Raw genomic sequence first — 18,360 nt, 5'->3', positions numbered from 1 at the left:
GTGTTCCCCATTTCATGCACTTTGTTCATTAAAATGGTCTGTGTTACAGTAACAATGAGTTGTGGAATATCAATTAATGAATGCAACAATAGGGGTATATTTGTTTTCATCAAAAAAATAGGGACACAGAGTACCAGATTACTTGCATGCACCTATAGTACAATGATATCAGATAATTTTGCCTATATAGCAATAGAAACATTAAAGTAGCTTTAATCAGCCTCAGAAATATTAAACTACTTTTAATCAGCCTCCCAATAGTCATAAGGGACTTTGTAAAGACAGAAGTGACAAATATAAATTAATGGCATTTGGGAAGACAACGCATTCTCGTACAAGTATACTTTTGATAGAATAAGCCGTATTTCGTTGAAAAAAAATCTGTCCAGTAACAAGTGAATGAATGACATGAATTATGTAGCATTTGCTTACACAAATATACTTGAGATTCTGTTTTTATAGCACCATAATTCAATGGCTTCAATAGGTATCACAATTAATAGAAGATTTAAATCTGTAATGGCCAATGTCACATATGGAATGAATACAGATGACATCAACAGTCTGCAACATTTGGGGTGAATGGGGGTGAGCTGTATTGTAGATTCCTCCTGGACTGCATATTTTCCAGTAATGGGGGCCTTTGTTTGCACTCTCCCCTGTAATCATATACAAAGAAAATGTTAAAGATCTATAGGTATAAAGGGACAGGTATAGCAGCTGATGGGATGTTTTATGGTGTATGCGTCTGCTCTCTTGAATTGTTTGCTATATTTCTGAAATGAACCTAAGTCAAACATCACATTAGTGGAAAATGATGGAACTGTCAGGCTGCATCTATAAAGTTACACCCAGTTGGCAGAAGTACTCTGGTGCTGCTCTGCTGAAGAGTACATAAGATGTTATCTGAAAATGGTGACACCACACATCACAAAAATAATTAAAGAAGTCCTACACATAAAATGACATTTGTGCTTGCATGATAAACAAACACATTGAATAATAGGAGAAACCAGTAAGGGATCATGGCTTTCTTCTGGATTCACCATATCAGGGTTCTAAATGAAGACTGAGTCTGCTCCATATTTCATATATTTGGTGAATATATGCATATTATATTATAAATCTACATGCTGACTACTCAATAACAACATTCTGGTGCATGCAACATAGTTTGACCCCTTGGGGTCACCACTTCCCACGCTGCCTTGCTCTGGTGCTCATAAAACCATTTAACCACTCGAGGGCGCCATTCCTGATTCTGCCATGCTCTAGTGCTCATAGCACAGTCTGGACACTTGAGGGAGCTACTACTTCACTTTTGACTGTGGACATTTGACCAATTGCATTGGGGGACAATTGCACTTCCGTACAGCTGGGGAAGGGGATTCATCTTTTCCTTAATTAAGGGTGTGTGTTATGTTTGTTATACTGATGTATTCAAAAATGCGAATCAGTTCTTGTGTTGACTGCAGAGACACAAGGCTCAGATCTTTTATGCAAATAAAGGGTCTTTTGCATCTCCACCAACTTCTCTCTCCTGAGTCAGATTTTTCACCTACAACATCAGGTATGAGTTCATGTGTAGGGAGGACTCAGCATTGTAGCGTTGGTTTAATGACAGCCAGTTACTTTTTCTATTTTCTGTACAGTTTAAATTGTAAGGCAGTTCATGGCACGGAGTGCAGGGCAGCATTAGACTACAAATAGTTTAAGTACAGTTATCTGTGTGTAGAAAACAGAACTTTGTTACTGTGGAAGTCCTGATCTGCCTCAGAGCTTTTCAGATTGTTTATCGCTTCACCGTCTGTAGCAACAGAGTCAATAGATTAGCTAAATATGCTAGTGTAGGTTATCTGAGGCCACTTCTTCAGGTCGTCCTCCCATCCTTCCACAGTAGAAGGCAGAGCTATGATCACATTATCCCGTTTGAGCTGTAATAGGTGGTGTTCACACATGTTTCACTAGATTTTTTAATACAATCGGTCTAGGAGAGACGATTACCATGGAAAACGGTTCAGTGACACGACGCGCCGGAAGTAACCGACATAATTCAAGCAAGGCATCATGGGGGCTAGGAATAAAGTTGATTCATGGCTTTAAATACAGATCAATAAGATCCCTTCCTGAACAGATTTCACAATCAGCAGATGGATTTATTAGTAGTTTAGCTTTTGAAATTGTAATGAAGTGACAGTTGGTTGTTATTACAGCCCAGAGCCAGTAGAGGGCTCCAGAGGATTACCCAGAGTGAGGTGCAGTGTGTATAAAGCTCAGGACGGCGCAGGAAGCGCCAACACCTACCTCAGTGACTGAGCTCAAAGCTTATTTTGGACTGTTGAACTTTTACAATAAGTTCCTCCCGAACTTGTCTACATTACTGGCAACTCTGTACAAATTAATGAGAAAGGATGAAGTGTGGTCTTGGGGGCCAGAGCAAGAAAGGGCTTTCAAACAGTCAAAAGAACTTTTGCAATCCAGCAGTGTGTTAGTGCATTATGATGAAACAAAACAACTGGTACTTGCCTGTGATGCGTCTCCATACGGGGTTGGAGCATGTTAGCTCACCGCATGTCAGATGGAGAGGAGAGACCCTATAGGGTTTGCATCACGTACTGTACGCTTTCAGCTGCAGAAAATAACTATTCCCAGCTAGATAAAGAGGGATTAGCTGTTATATGTGGAGTACAGTATTTTCACAAGTATCTGTATGGAAGAAAATTTGTGATTTGTACAGATCATAAGCCACTGATAAGTTTATTCCGTGAGACAAAAGCTGTAGCACAGATGGCTTCACAGAGAATAATGAGATGGGCTGTACTGTTAAGAGCATATGAGTATGTTATTATGTACAGAGCAGGTAAAGACAATGTTAACACAGACGCTCTTAGCCGTCTCCCACTTCCAGAGACACCCAGAGGTCCAGCACCGCAGGAGAATGTGTTAATGTTGGACCAGGAGCAGAGTCAATTAATGACATCAGACCAGCTGCAAAAAATAGACAACTAAGGATCCCCTACTCTCCGGGGTCCGTGAGTAAATCCTGAGAGGATGGCCCAATAACCTAGACAGAGACTTTATGCCTTATAAACAGTTATATCAGTCGCACCCTGGGATGAGCCGCATGAAAGGCCTGGTAAGAGGTTACATGTGGTGGCCTCGAATGGACACTGACATTGAGGACAAGGTAAAGTCACGCACCACATGCCAAGAACACAGAAAGGCACTGGCGTGTGCACCCTGCACCCTGCACCCCGGGACTCCACATTGATTATGCGGGTCCTTTTATGGGTGATTGTAGATGCTCACTCAAAATGGCTAGATGTATACCTGGTGACCTCCACTACATCAGCAGCGACGATAAACTGTCTGAGGAACAGTTTCAGCACACATGGTATCCCAGAGATGATTGTGTCTGACAATGCCCAGTATTTTGTATTAACAAAAGAGTTTATGACACCAAATGGAATCACACATGTCACATCGGCACCGTAACACCCCTCATCTAACGGCTTGGCTGAAAGAGCTGTGCAAACATTCAAAGAGCTCATGAAAAAGAGCACATGGGGCGGCCTGACGTCTGGTTTAAGATAAATGAAGAAGAAGAAAGAAATGAATTGGGAAGGAGGAAGGGAAAGATAAGGGGAGAAAAAGAAAAAGAAAATCCCTCTCCCAACACGGAACAGGCTCTCTCCCAACGGGTCTGGGGTCTGTTCAGAATGGGAAAAAGGGCGACAGTAGACACCTCTGACAGTGAGCCCCCTCCCCAGGGCTTGGGGGCAGCTTAAGGAGGATAACCTGTCTCAGGAAACAAAAAAATACAAATACAAATAAAGACCAATATATAAAGACAAAATATTATAACATAACATTGTTGGCCCATGAGATATTATAAGCCAGACCCCCCCCCCCCCCCCCCCCCTCTCTCTCTCTTTACCCTTTTCTTTCTCCTCTTTAAATACAATCAAACACCCTACAACCCCAATTGAAATACGTCACACTGATAACAGTAGGTGTTTAACCCTGTTTATGTTGGTGGGTATGAATAGATAAGCAGAACGCAAGAACAGTGGTGTTTACTATTTTTTTTAAGTTACACGAGCATTTGTTGTATTATTATTGTGTGTTGAGTCACTGTAAACTACAGAGAGTAGTTCAGATTTAAGAGGGGAGGGATGTTATGAAGTGACTGTTGGTTGTTATTACAGCCCAGAACCAGTAGAGGGCTCTAGTGCCATACACATGGTAGGATTACCCAGAGTGAGGTGCAGTGTGTATACAGCCCGAGCAGCAGAGGCTGTACACCCATGTTGGGCATGTTGTAATGCATTTCAGTGGTTCCTGCAATAAAGCCAGTTCGACAGAAGATGAAGTCTCGCTATCTGGTAATTGATATCTGAAGATATCACAATTGGGCAAAGAATTCCGTAATAACTTTTCAGCATATTGTAATTCAAGTGTTCTGAGAGAAAACTAGACTTCTGCACCTCCTCATGGCTCTGTTTTCAGACTTTAAAATGTCTACATGACGGGAGACTTTCACCAATCCCAGGTCATTTCACAGAGAGTGAGCATTCCTATTGGCTGTGCTCCGGCTGGTGGGCGGTGCTTGGTATTTCCTCAGCAGATCTCAACATGGCTGCCGGGTCACAAACTTTCTCATTTTACAGCTAAACAGTACGCTACAAGATGATTCTGGAAACATTTGAGGAGAGAAATAGGCATAGGCTCTCGTAGACGGCAGCTGGACGACAGACTCCAGATCCGCAGATGCTGTTAGGAGCACTGGAAGACACCAGAGGACACAGAGGAACATGATTTTTTTTTCAGATTACCTGTCTCATGTACTACTGTCAGGATATAGCGACAGTTTCATAAAAATAACTTTTTTGAATCATATTTGCTCCAGTCTCTTCTACTTCAGGTTTATTGTGTTGCCTCAAGGTTTGATGTATCGGCTTCTAACAGGCTCTGCCTGTTACGGTTGTATGTGTTCCCTGTATAGTGAAATGAAAACATTTTAATGGTTTAACATTTGAACTTTGCAATTCACAGCAGATTCGTTAATGTATAGCTGTGCATTTAATAATGCTTTCTTTGCATAACATATATGACAATATAGGCTATTTAATGTCTTTCTAATATGACTAAATGCTTTAAGACTATTGTAGTCTTATTGTTTGTTTGATGTTGTTTGATTCTCCGTGTAACATCCACACCTATAAGCCTAGATGTTGTAACAGCAATAACATTGTAAGTGGTGAAATTACTGAACATTGCACATTTAGCCTCGAGTGTTTCCTACATTAATGAAGGTGATTTAGGCCTTTTAACAGACTTTTCAGTGTCCCACATTTTGGACATGACTGTCCCACATTAGGAAATTTGTCGGAGACAACTTGGCACTAAGAGTACTGATATGTACACCATTTCTTTTATGAGTGTAAAATCTTTATTTCCTTTTTCGGTTTGATTAGGACACATCCTGGAGATTTCAGAGTGGTACTGGGTGTGGATTTAATGTATTAGCTTCATATCACAATATATTCCAGAAGTCTGAAAATTCAAAAAAATGTCCGACATTAGGCTAATCCATCCTACACAGACTGAGAAAACAATAGCTTTCATTTAATCAGTTAAAGAAAATGTTCATGTTACCCAAGGTCTTTAATATCCTTTGTGGCATACATTAAAATATACCAACAGTCTTAAATATGTTTAATAAATATATTAAGTCACTGTTAATCAAACTGCATAGCAGCTGTAGAGCACTCTGACAAATGTCAACCAAATGTCTCTATAGAGCGGGACACATTTTAACCAGCTGTTCCATTTTCATCAGATAGGTGGAGCAGAAGAGCTCAGTATCATGAGGACCTGCAGAGAAGTGCTGCCATTTCTTGTAAATGCTCAGGAAGGGGAGAGCAAGGTTTGAGGTGTACAGATAACACGGGGACTTCCTGGAAATAAAGCAGGGGTGGATACAGAAGTCAGAAAAACGGGACAAACTGACACTGAATAAACTGTACACACATTAAAGACACTCGACCTGCTGAACAGGCTGACCATTTACCTTAAAGTCGAGATTAATGATAAAAATGCCTTTTTAACCCTTTTAGATCATATCCCCAGTCATATTGTGCACCTATTTAACAATATATGCAAAAAAAATCTATTTCTTCTTATTTATATATTACAATCTTTTCTTCCTGTAAAACCAAAATATGATGTGTGCTTATGTAAGCTAGGACCAACCAATAATAATATCATCAATCAATCTGCAACTTATGGAGCCACAGTCTACAGTAGCTCTGTTTCACACTACATTCTAAGCCCGCCCACTTTTTAGCGGTCCAATCAAATGTGAAGGATTTGATTTAAATCCCTCTTACTGTACACCGCTCAAATACTCCGTTTCACTGGGGAATAGGTTACAGAAGCTAAAGATGCTCTAATGTCTGTTTCACTGGGAATTTAAGGGTTGAATTCAAACAGAAAATAAAAGTGAAACAGCAGTGGGAACTAGCATTGGAAGTTCAGAAGATCTGAATGAACCTAATGAGAGTTATAATACTGTGACAAACAAGCCAGCATGTGGTCATCTGGAAATTTTTTTTCCCACATTTCACATATATCTGGGACATATACTAAGTCATTATTATGACTGTTTGCATACTTATTGTCTTTTTTTTTCTCAGGATTTCCAATCCCAGGTCATGTGTGCGTTTTGGAAAAGACTTAAAGTTTTAAACGTTTTAAAGTAAAGGTCCCTGCATAATATAATATAATATAATATCATATAATATAATATAAAGTTTTAATTATTTCTTTATATCTGACATTTTGGGATTTCATCAAATTGCACATTGACCTATATGTAAAAAATGATGTGACAGAAACAAGAATGATATGATTCCTGCTGGCTTTAAGCCAAGACAGGCACATTTATTTGAATAGTACATATACACAAAGGAAAATGCACGAACCATATGAAACAGTGAGTATAGAAGAAGAAATTAATAAAATGTGAGAAAAGAAAAAAGAGGATTAAATAGGAGTAAGGAGTAAATATTTAAGTGTAAGGTGAATAATCAGTGCTTGAGGTTCAGTCAGTGGCATTGGAAAAAATAAATTATTCAACCTGGATTTAAATGTAGTCAAAGTTTGTTAAAATCTTGCAGTATATATTTGGGAAGTTTGTTGCAGCTTAGTGGTAAATAGTTTAGTTTAGTATGTTCTTTACTGATGTACACTACTTGATCAGTAAAATACTGTAGTTTCCTGTCATGTAAGACATTACTGAAGAAGATCAGAAGACTGGAATGTAATCTGCTCTCTACAGGAAGCCATGAGACTTTACAGTGCATTAGAAAAACATTTGTGCGCATTGACCAATGGAGAGCTAACTGCTCTGATCTGTTTACCCAGAACATTTCCTGATCACAGGAATGCTCGTACCCAGTTCAGTTACGATATAATCAATGTGTTCAGTCCACGTCAGTCTAACATTCAACACAATGCCTAGTAGCTCAGTCTTTTTAACTTGTTCAACTGACTTTCTGTAACTAAATGCTGCTATTCAATGAACCAGGAAAGTAGCCATGCATTCAAGATATTTAAGTTCCTGATAGACAATTATACACTGATCAGCCACAGCATTAAGACCACTGACAGGTGAAGTGAATAACATTGACTATCTCGTTACAATGGCACCTGGCAGTAGGTGGGATATATTAAACAGCAAGTGAACATTTTGTCCTTGAAGTTGATGTGTTGGAAGCAGAAAAAATGGGCCAGTGTAAGGATGTGAGTGACTTTGACAAGGACCAAATAGTGATGGCTAGACAACTGGGTCAGAGCATCTCCAGAAATGCAGCTCTTGTGGGATGTTCCCAGTCTGCAGCGGTCAGGACCTACCAAAAGTGGTCCAAGTAAGGAAAACCGGTGAACCGGCGACAGGGTCAGACCCGAGGCCCCACCTCGCAACTTACAGGACTTAAAGGATCTGCTACTGACGGCTTGGTGCCAGATACCACAGCAGACCTTCAGAGGTCTAGAGGAGTCCATGCCTCGACGGGTCAGGGCTGTTTTGGTGGAAAAAGGGGATCTACTCACTATTCGGCAGGTGGTCATAATGTTATGGCTGATCGGTGTAAATATATATTATAAATCTAAAATAGTTTCCTTCACTTCAGCACAGTAGCACACAAATACAAAGACTTACATGAAAACCAAGTCAGAGAATTGTACAATCATCATCATCCCTCTCAGCTTGCCGCTGTGCTTCCCGTCTCAAACTTTCTCTTTCCTCTTCCAGTTCTCTTTCACGCTGTTTCCTCATATTTGCAATCTGTCTCTCTCTCTCCTGTTCCTCTCTCTTCCGTTCTGCTTCTCTTTCCTCCCTCTCCCTCCTCCTCTCCATCTCCATCACCCACCTCTCCCTCTCCTTCTCCCTCCTCCTCTCCTCCTCTCTCTTTCTTCTCTCCCTCTCTCTCTCAGCCTGGAGTTGTTCATACATTTTCTTCATCTCTTTTTCATATTTCTCTTGTAGTTTTCTCTCCACTTCCTCTTTTTCTTCCCGTATTTGCTCTTCTTTCTCTTTCAGGATGCGTTGTTTCTCCTCTTCGATTGCCCTCCAGGCCTCTTGGAACATCTCGTTGGTGTAGTGGCTTCCTCCGTTCTTCTGGACTAAATTTCTGATCTTCTGGAGCAGCTCAGTGACCTGAGAGCAGCGATCCTTCAGCTTATTATTGAAGACATGGTACTGACCATTACATCTGAACACGAGTTCCTGCAGCTCTGAGCTTTCCGTCAAGAAGTCCTCAATAGTTGTGTCTTCAAGAAGATCTCCATGAGTGAAAAGAACCATGCTGTATCTGTCTGCAGCCTGGCCGAAGATTTCTTGAATCTTTTGCACTGTCTGCTTTTCCTCTTCAGTGTATCTGCCCAGCCTGATGACCACCAGGAACACATGGGGTCCAGGAGCGGCGTAAACGATGCACTGGCTGATGTCTTTAGTTGTTTTATCCTTGTCATACCTGGTGTCGAACAGGCCCGGGGTGTCGATAACAACAACACGTTGTCCGTCCACCTCAGCTTTGCCCATAGAAGAGTCTACAGTCATCGACTTTGCACTGAACTTTGATTCAAAGCACTGTCGTCCCAGAATGGTGTTTCCAGTGGCACTCTTCCCATTTCCAGTCTTCCCCACCAGCACTATCCTCAGCTCCTTGTTATTTAGTTCTGTTGGTAAGAATAGATAACATTAGAATGAATGCTCTGCTTCACCATGGCACCTTTATGGAGCAGTTTTGAAATCTTTCATTGTCCGACAAACACGAGGCTTTCATCCAGGAGACGGCTGTTCATGTCCCGTGCGTTAAGTTCCACTTTCATGTTACAATCAGCTGTTCGTTCGTGTTCCATGCTAACAACGTTAAGTTTCATTTACCCTTTACAAACGTAGTAGTATTAAGCCCAGCGATGTAGTTTTTTCCTAAACCTAACTAAGGGGTTTTGTTGTCTAAACCTAAAGTGACTCTGAGGGGCGGTATGTGATGTGTTGGGATAAGAATGTGTTGATATGTCACAAAGAAGTAGTGTACATCATCTGGAAGCTGGGAACCTGAAGACTAAGTTCAGATGCAGCACAGCAAGTCAAGTTGTTCTCGTCATCAATCAAAAATAATCATTAATTAATTAATTAATTAATTAGAATAAATTGTTTAGAACATTATGATAGAAGTATGTGATGCCCATTCCCATTCTCACTTATGTCTCGTAAATTGTTGCAGCAGTTTTTGGGTTGATACCATTTGTTACACAGATTTGGTGCTAAATTTAACCATTTTTTTTACCACTGGAGAATTGAATAATCACTATTATTTTGATTACTTTCGTATGTTTATCAGGTGTCTTTTTTACCAGAAACAATTTCTTAACTACTGTTACACATCTTTTATTTTTTCATATTGTACTTTCCACCCACTCATCCTGATAGTTACTGTAAGTGTTTACATTACATACTGCTACATGCTAACACATTACCTGTGCATCTCCTCGCTATCTTCTTCACTGGACTCTGTAGGTCATTGCTCACAAATGTACCTGTAGAGACAAGCACAGTGTATGTTTACGGTCGAATACAGCCAGAGTTTATACATAAATATTAAGCCAACATTATGTGACAGATATATATAGCAGTATTTCCCTAAGGCAACCTTCAGGGAAACATGTAATCTTGGTTATTCATTTCTCCCTGATTTTGGTTCAGATTCCCGCTGGAATGTGTGCGGTTGTGACAGTTTTGGTTTAGAAGCAGTTATTGTGATATTCATGGTGCAGCTAAACCCAGTTACAGTGGTTCCCTGGCTGCAATGACTCCAACAGAGTAGATGTCATAGACATACAGTATATACATTATACGTTCTAATGCTTTTTATCCAGAAAAACGGCAGCTCCTCGTTTACTTGTATGTATTTACGGGGCAGTCTTGCCCTGTCCAATATGGCGCCCACATTGACGTACAATCCAGGAGTCAATGCGGCGTCTATGTATATATGTCTATGTCCCTGGCTGCAATGACACCAACAGAGCAGATGCGGAAGCCCGGAAAAACCGACCAATCAGAGCAAGCTGGGCTTTTTGAAAGGACTTAAAGAGACAGGCGCTAAAACTGACTGTTTCAGACAGAGGGTGAATACAGGTGCTGCAGCAATGGACAGTATGAGAAAAATAATGTTTCGTTTTAACATAAAAGCATGTAAACAAGTTCTAGTAGACTACCAAAATGAAAACCTGAAAATGAGCATATGTCACCTTTAACTACATGAGTATAGTAGTATCAGGACTTACCGTGGTAGTATTTGCTGGCCATGTTGGGGTCACAGAGTGCAGGCACTGGTGAAGAGTCTCAGAGTCTTCAGTCTTTCTGCTGCTTCTACTCTGTCAGATGACTCCATGCAGAAAACCACACCTACAAACGGTTAGACTGTGGACATCAGAGTGAAACAGAAAGCTCAGTTAAAGCAGGGTTTTTATGGTCTAAATGGGAATGTACATGTTGTTCCACTTTATTTCAACAATATGATAATGGTGTAACAGACTTTGGAACACTTTGGACAATATTTATAACCCTCTTCTATATTTTGTTTGCCTCAAAGACATTGTTTTAACTTGCTTGCTGTCATCATTCTACGATACCCAAAACTGAAAAGGAAAAAAAGCTGTATTTGTTGGCACATACACACAGATCACACTTCAGTGAGTGTTTGCTCTCTATCTGTTGGGATAGGTTGTAGCTACAGTGTAGCACTATACAGTAAGAATTTCATGTTGAGGCCATGTGTCAAGTGTTTCCTACAGGAGGTGGTTACACCATATGGGAGACCAAATCTGACTTGTTAGGAAGTAAATTAAGCACCAGTAAATTATTACTGAAATGTTTAGGAATTCCCTTGAACGTATAGCTCCATTTACATCTAAATATTACTTCATTAATCGATTATTGTTAAATACTTTTTTTGTTTTTCATACATGTTGAATTGTATACACCACATGCTTGTAGACAAATTTCACATTTTTGTGTGTACAGCCGTCCTGCTGTGTACTGACTTAAAACTTTCTAGGTCACGCTAACGGTAGATTAGAATTATTTTTTTGGAAGTCCACCAGTGTCACAGTCTTGATTTCCTTCCATAGTATCAAAATACATAGTCCTTTCTACGAAACGTCTTGGAAATTACTTTGAAAAAATTACAAACCTGCAAAGTAAAGCATGAGTGAAACATTTCTGAATGAATTCATTAATTCAATTATTTATATAGAAATAAGTCAGGCACGAATCCTCCATATCCCAGCAAAACAGTTAGTCAGTCTGATGTTTATCAGACTTGAGCTGCTGTCTCCTCCACACTGCTCTCCCCTCCCTCCACCATTTACAAGAAATGGCAGGAAACTGCAGGAAACAGTGCACACGTCCTTTCACCCTGAATGAATGTTCTGTGGTACTATAAACAGAACATACAATACCAGTGGTGATCCACTGAAATTATTATTGCAGAGAGAAACTTTTTTCATACACCAAATGAAGGCCACAGTATATCCAGGATTAAATGAAGAAATTGATTTTAGTCCATTTTTGTAGTGGCTCTTATGCATGTGGTCTGGTACTGTTGCTATAAATTGTTATATATTATCACTTATTAATTTTTTTCTGTTTTGTTTTATATGTATATTTATGTGTTCTTATTTTATTTTCATTATTTTCTCTGCTTTGTTGACATCCTGTTGAGCCATCTAGTGACCACATTTTGCACCTGTCACCTGAGAGTTTATTGGCCTTTTGCTCAGGTGTTTGCAATCATCAATTGTCTGTATACTCACAAAAAAGAAAAGCTGTGTGCTGAGGGTTACACCCTGAAGAAGGCTGTTTGTGCCGCTACGCGTGGCTTGTTACCCAATCTGAACATTTACTAGCATTGTTTTTAGCATTTTAAAAAAAATTCCCACATCAGGCTAATCCATCCTACACGGACCAAGAAATCAATAGCTTTCATTTAATCAGTTAAAGAAAATGTTCATGTTACCCAAGGTCTTTAATATCCTTTGTGGCATACATTAAAATATACCAACAGTCTGAAATAAGTTTAATAAATATATGAAGTCACTGTTAATCAAACTGCATAGCAGCTGTAGAGTACTCTGACAAATGTCAAAGAAATGTCTCTATAGAGCGGGACACATTTTAACCAGCTGTTCCATTTTCATCAGATAGGTGGAGCAGAAGAGCTCAGTATCATGAGGACCTGCAGAGAAGTGCTGCCATTTCTTGTAAATGCTCAGAGAGGGGAGAGCAAGGTTTGAGGTGTACAGATAACACAGGGACTTCCTGGAAATAAAGCAGGGGTGGATACAGAAGTCAGAAAAACAGGGGACAAACTGACACTGAATAAACTCTACACACATTAAAGACACTCGACCTGCTGAACAGGCTGACCATTTACCTTAAAGTCGAGATTAATGATAAAAATGCTTTTTTAACCCTTTTAGATCATATCCCCAGTCATATTGTGCACCTATTTAACAATATATGCAAAAAAAAAACAAAAAAAAACATTTTTTTATTTTTGCTGTTATTGTGACAAGCAAGCCAGCATGTGGTCATCGGGGGGGAAAAATTCTCACGTCACATATATCTGGGACATATACTAAGTCATTATTATGACTGTTTGCATACTTATGTATACTGTCTTTTTTTTCTCAAGATTTCCAACCCCAGGTCATGTGTGCGTTTTGGAAAAGACTTAAAGTTTTAAACGTTTTAAAGTAAAGGTCCCTGTTTAATATAATATAATATAATATAATATCATATCATATAATATAATATAATATAATATAATATAATTAATGCTTTCAGTCTATAGGCTACCTCTAACACTGCTACTGTTATTACTATTATGTACTCACTAATAAGAACAATCAGAATAACAGACAAATAGTAGTACATAAATAAATGATGGTAACAATAAATAATATTAGTTATGATCTGAATTTATTGAAATAATGGTGATAATACAGCAATTATAAAAAACTATATAATCTAATAGCATAACCAAGACATGACATCAGTTTTATTGTTTGCATTATTAGCCACATATTGCTTTCAATATGTATCATACATTTCATGTTTTAAACACAATATCATGTTAGATATGAACATCAATAAGCTAACATTAGTTTATAGATTAGCTAACAATAAGGAGCGTTAGCTAGCTCTGATCTGATGTTACAGAAGCAAACGTTTTGTAAATATGTAACGTTAACTTGAACAGCTGATTAACTGTGGATTAAATCATTTTTATTTTATTTCATATATTCCTGTGTGGGGGAGATTCTGGAGGGTTCCTCTGTTTAAGCCTGAACCACTCATTATTTGAACCAGGATGCAATTTTCCTTCCCAAACCTTTAATTCCCCTTCCCAAATCTTTAACTCCTCCAACTATCGTTTTGCCAACCCCAACTACGACTTCACCAGCTACTACCAGAGGAAATAATGGATTAAACTCCTCAGCTTCCTCTCTGGCCTCATCTTCATACCTGGACTGCAACTTCTCTACCTCCTTTCTCAGTTTTCTGTCATGCTGTTCATTTATTTTATTCATCATGTTTGTCATCTCCCTTTCTTTCTCCTCTCTCTCTCTCTTTCTCTCTGCTTCTCTCTCCTCCTTCTCCCTCTTTCTCTCCTCATTCATCTCCTGCTTCTCCCTCTTCTTCTCCTCCTCTCTCTCTTTCCTCTCCCTCTCTCTCTCAGCCTGGAGTTTTTCATTCATTTTCTTCATCTCTTTTTCATATTTCTCTTGTAGTTTTCTCTCCATTTCCTCTTTTTCTTTGCGTATTTGCTCTTCTTTCTCTTTCAGGATGCGTTGTTTCTCCTCTTCGATTGCCCTCTCGGCGTCTTTAAACATCTCGTTGGTGTAGTGGCTTCCTCCGTTCTTCTGGACTAAATTTCTGATCTTCTGGAGCAGCTCAGTGACCTGAGAGCGGCGATCCTTCAGCTTATTATTGAAGACATGGTACTGACCATTACATCTGTCCACAAGTTCCTGCAGCTCTGAGCTTTCCGTCAAGAAGTCCTCAATAGTTGTGTCTTCAAGAAGATCTCCATGAGTGAAGAGAACCATGCTGTGTCTGTCTGCAGCCTGGCCAAAGATTTCTTGAATCCTTTGCACTGTCTGCTTTTCCTCTTCAGTGTATCTTCCCAGCCTGATGACCACCAGGAACACATGGGGTCCAGGAACAGCGTAAGAGATGCACTGGCAGATGTCTTTAATTGTTTTATCCAAGCCATACCTGGTGTCAAACACGCCCGGGGTGTCGATAACAGCAACCCGTTGCCCGTCCACCTCAGCTTTGCCCTTGGTACAGTCTACAGTCATAGACTTTGCACTGAACTTTGATTCAAAGCACTGTCGTCCCAGAATGGTGTTTCCAGTGGCACTCTTCCCAGTGCCAGTCTTCCCCACCAGCACTATCCTCAGCTCCTCATCATATAGTTCTGTTGGTAAGAATAAATCACATTAGAATGAATGCTCTGCTTCACCATGGGACCTTTATGGAACAGTTTTGAAATCTTTCATTCAAAGCTTAGAGATATTAGAAATGATCTTATCAGCTTTTTAGGGCTGATACTTTGATTTATATAAAGAGACCTAGAAAAGCACAGACTCCAAGATATCGTATTGCTCTATACCTGTTTCTCATTTCAAAAGTGATTCCGTTTTCCCTGCATTACTTGACTGCATATCCATATGCACAGTAGGTTACACCCTTACAACCTCAAATGGCTCCTTTCTGAGAAATAATATTTGTCACAAACTGCCTCAGGGAATGTGACAATCAAGGTTATACAATAATGATTTATTAAACAAAGGCAAATAAACAATATACTGTGTAGATCAGCAATATCGGCAACGCAAGCAATGCATGGATGTGTGGCATTGTTAGAATCCCCGAGCGGTCATGGAGGAAATGAGGATCAGTCCACAACTGGATGGCATTTCAGCATAGAAGCATTTATTTTTCCTTTCACACCCGTCACACATGTTGCCTCCACCGTAGTATTCCCCCCAAATGGACCCAAACTCATGGGTTTTATACTCCCCTCAATTGGCCCATACCATTTTCCCAAACACAACACCACACCAACATACAAAAACATCCACATTTATGTACATAAATCCATCCCCCACATATGAATCCTCTTAACAAATACATACACACCCAACTATCCTCAATAAACATCCATAAACACTACCCCTTCACAAATACACACAAAACAGTCCCGCCGAACTCCCCTCCACCCACTTCCCACTGGTTTCGCCCTCCCGGAACTATTAATAGGGCGCGAGTCCCCGGGGATCTCTTTCACCCGCGCACCTTGGGAGACGGAAACCGGAAGTAGTAAGTGGGGCATGTTATTGACGGTTTTAATTAATTAATACCTCTGTGTGTTCCTTAAGTGTATTCAATAATACATACGTCTAGTAATTATAGTTAAACATACACACCAATTACTATATTACTCCCGTAACGGCGAGCCGTCGTTACAGGCATATATGTGGAGGTGTTGAAGGTGCAAAACCAAAAGACAGCTAGAGACCATCCTGTGATGGTATCACACCAGCTCTGACACCAAATCGGGCCAGCGGCAGGTCTTCAGTATTAGCTCAGCCCTTTCTCATTCCCAGGGCGTCAAATACTGACACTTTGTCACGGCCGTTGGTGTACGATACCGACGCCAAGGCACCCTTATTAACTACAATGCAAACCAATCTGCGACAACACTAAACGCTCATGGAAAGTGCTCTAGTTTAAAGAGAGTGACGTAGTTTAAAGAGCAAAAGAGACACACAGGGCGGGGGGGGAGGTGGATGGTCCAACAAACACGAGGCTTTCATCCAGGAGACCGCTGTTCATGTCCCGTGCGTTAAGTTTCACTTTCATGTTACAATCAGCTGTTCGTTCTTGTTCCGTGCTAACAACGTTCAGTTTCATTTACCCTTCACAAACGTAGTAGTTTTAAGCCCAGCGATGTAGTTTTTTCCTAAACCTAACTAAGGGGTTTTGTTGTCTAAACCTAAAGTGACTCTAAGGGGCGGTATGTGATGAGTTGGGATAAGAATGTGTTGATATGTCACATAGAAGTAGTGTACATCATCTGGAAGCTGGGAACCTGAAGACTAATTTCAGATGCAGCACAGCAAGTCAAGTTGTTCTCGTCATTAATCAGAAATAAACATAAATTAATGAATTCATTAATTAATTAGAATAAATTGTTTAGAACATTACAATAGAAGTATGTGATGCCCATTCCCATTCTCACTTATGTCTCGTAAATTGTTGCATCAGTTTTTGGGTTGATACCATTTGTTACACAGATTTGGTGCTAAATTTAACAATTTTTTTACCACTGGAGAATTGAATAATCACTATTATTTTGATTACTTTCGTATGTTTATCAGGTGTCTTTTTTATCAGAAATAATTTTGACATTGACTTACATTGACGTACAACCCAGGAGTCAATGCGGCATCTATGTATATATGTCTATGTCCCTGGCTGCAATGACACCAACAGAGCAGATGCGGAAGCCCGGAAACACTGACCAATCAGAGCAGACTGGGCTTTTTGAAAGGCCTTAAAGAGACAGGCGCTAAAACTGACTGTCTCAGACAGAGGGTGAATACAGGTGCTGCAGCAATGGACAGTATGAGAAAAATAATGTTTTGTTTTAACATAAAAGCATGTAAACAAGTTCTAGCAGACCACCAAAATAAAAGTATGAACCTGCAAATGAGCATATGTCACCTTTAACAACATGAGTATAGTAGTATAAGGACTTACCGTGGTAGTATTTGCTGGCCATGTTTGGGTCACAGATTGCAGGCACTGGTGAAGAGTCTCAGAGTCTTCAGAGTCTTTCTGCTGCTTCTACTCTGTCAGATGACTCCATGCAGAAAACCACACCTACAAACGGTTAGACTGTGGACATCACAGTGAAACAGAAAGCTCAGTTGAAGCAGGGTTTTTTTGGTCTAAATGGGAATGTACATGTTGTTCCACTTTATTTCAGCCATGTTATAATGGTGTGACAGACTTTGGAACACGTTGGACAATATTTATAACCCTCTTCTATATTTTGTTTGCCTCAAACACATTGTTTTAACTTGCTTGCTGTCATCATTCTACGATACCCAAAACTGAAAAGGAAAAAAAAAAAGCTGTATTTGTATTTGTATTTGCACATACACACAGATCACACTTCAGTGAGTGTTTGCTCTCTATCTGTTGGGATAGGTTGTAACTACAGTGTAGCACTACACAGTAAGAATTTCATGTTGAGGCCATGTGTCAAGTGTTTCCTACAGGAGGTGGTTACACCATATGGAAAACCAAATATGACTTGTTAGGAAGTAAATTAAAAAAAATAAAGAAAATGGAGAAAGGAAAAAGAACATATAAATGATGAATAGTTATTATTTTTCCATTAGCAGGATTACATTTTCATAACCAGAATTTATAACTTCTAAAAATAGATTTCATATAATCTTGCAACTGAAGACAAAAATATTGCATCACCATTATACTGAGATGTTGAGGAATTCCCTTGAACGTATAGCTCCATTTAAATCTAAATATTACTTCATTAATCGATTATTGTTAAATACTTTTTTTGTTTTTCATACATGTTGAATTGTATACACCACATGCTTGTAGACAAATTTCACATTTTTGTGTGTACAGCCGTCCTGCTGTGTACTGACTTAAAACTTTCTAGGTCACGCTAACGGTAGATTAGA

The 18,360-nt window shown here is 39.6% G+C and overlaps 2 protein-coding genes across 4 annotated transcripts; both read right to left on the bottom strand.

Moving 5' to 3' along the window:
• Nucleotides 1-7,007: 7,007 nt before the first annotated feature.
• LOC141763546 (GTPase IMAP family member 9-like) lies at nt 7,008-11,770 on the bottom strand. 3 transcript variants are annotated; one of them, XM_074627985.1, is made up of 3 exons: nt 10,855-11,770; nt 10,048-10,107; nt 7,008-9,243 (listed from the first exon to the last, which is right to left on the bottom strand). In XM_074627985.1, the coding sequence occupies exons 1-3, from the start codon at nt 10,874-10,876 to the stop codon at nt 8,237-8,239; spliced, it is 1,089 nt and encodes a 362-aa protein (XP_074484086.1). In that variant the 5' UTR covers nt 10,877-11,770; the 3' UTR covers nt 7,008-8,236. The 3 variants fall into 3 exon arrangements, with proteins under 3 accessions (XP_074484086.1, XP_074484099.1, XP_074484091.1); XM_074627998.1 differs by lacking the exon at nt 10,855-11,770 and adding an exon at nt 10,470-10,582; XM_074627990.1 differs by lacking the exon at nt 10,048-10,107.
• Nucleotides 11,771-13,854: 2,084 nt separating this feature from the next.
• On the bottom strand, nt 13,855-15,303 carry LOC141765383 (GTPase IMAP family member 9-like). Its single transcript, XM_074631437.1, has 2 exons — nt 15,294-15,303; nt 13,855-15,056 (listed from the first exon to the last, which is right to left on the bottom strand). Exons 1-2 carry the CDS (start codon nt 15,301-15,303, stop codon nt 13,930-13,932), a joined length of 1,137 nt encoding a protein of 378 aa, XP_074487538.1. The 3' UTR covers nt 13,855-13,929.
• Between the last annotated feature and the right edge of the window lie 3,057 nt (nt 15,304-18,360).

The sequence above is a fragment of the Sebastes fasciatus genome, chromosome 3 (genome assembly GCF_043250625.1).
Source record: "Sebastes fasciatus isolate fSebFas1 chromosome 3, fSebFas1.pri, whole genome shotgun sequence".
NCBI classification, from domain to species: domain Eukaryota; kingdom Metazoa; phylum Chordata; class Actinopteri; order Perciformes; family Sebastidae; genus Sebastes; species Sebastes fasciatus.
Note: the sequence above shows the minus strand (reverse complement) of the source record. Positions and strands in the feature narration are given on the sequence as shown.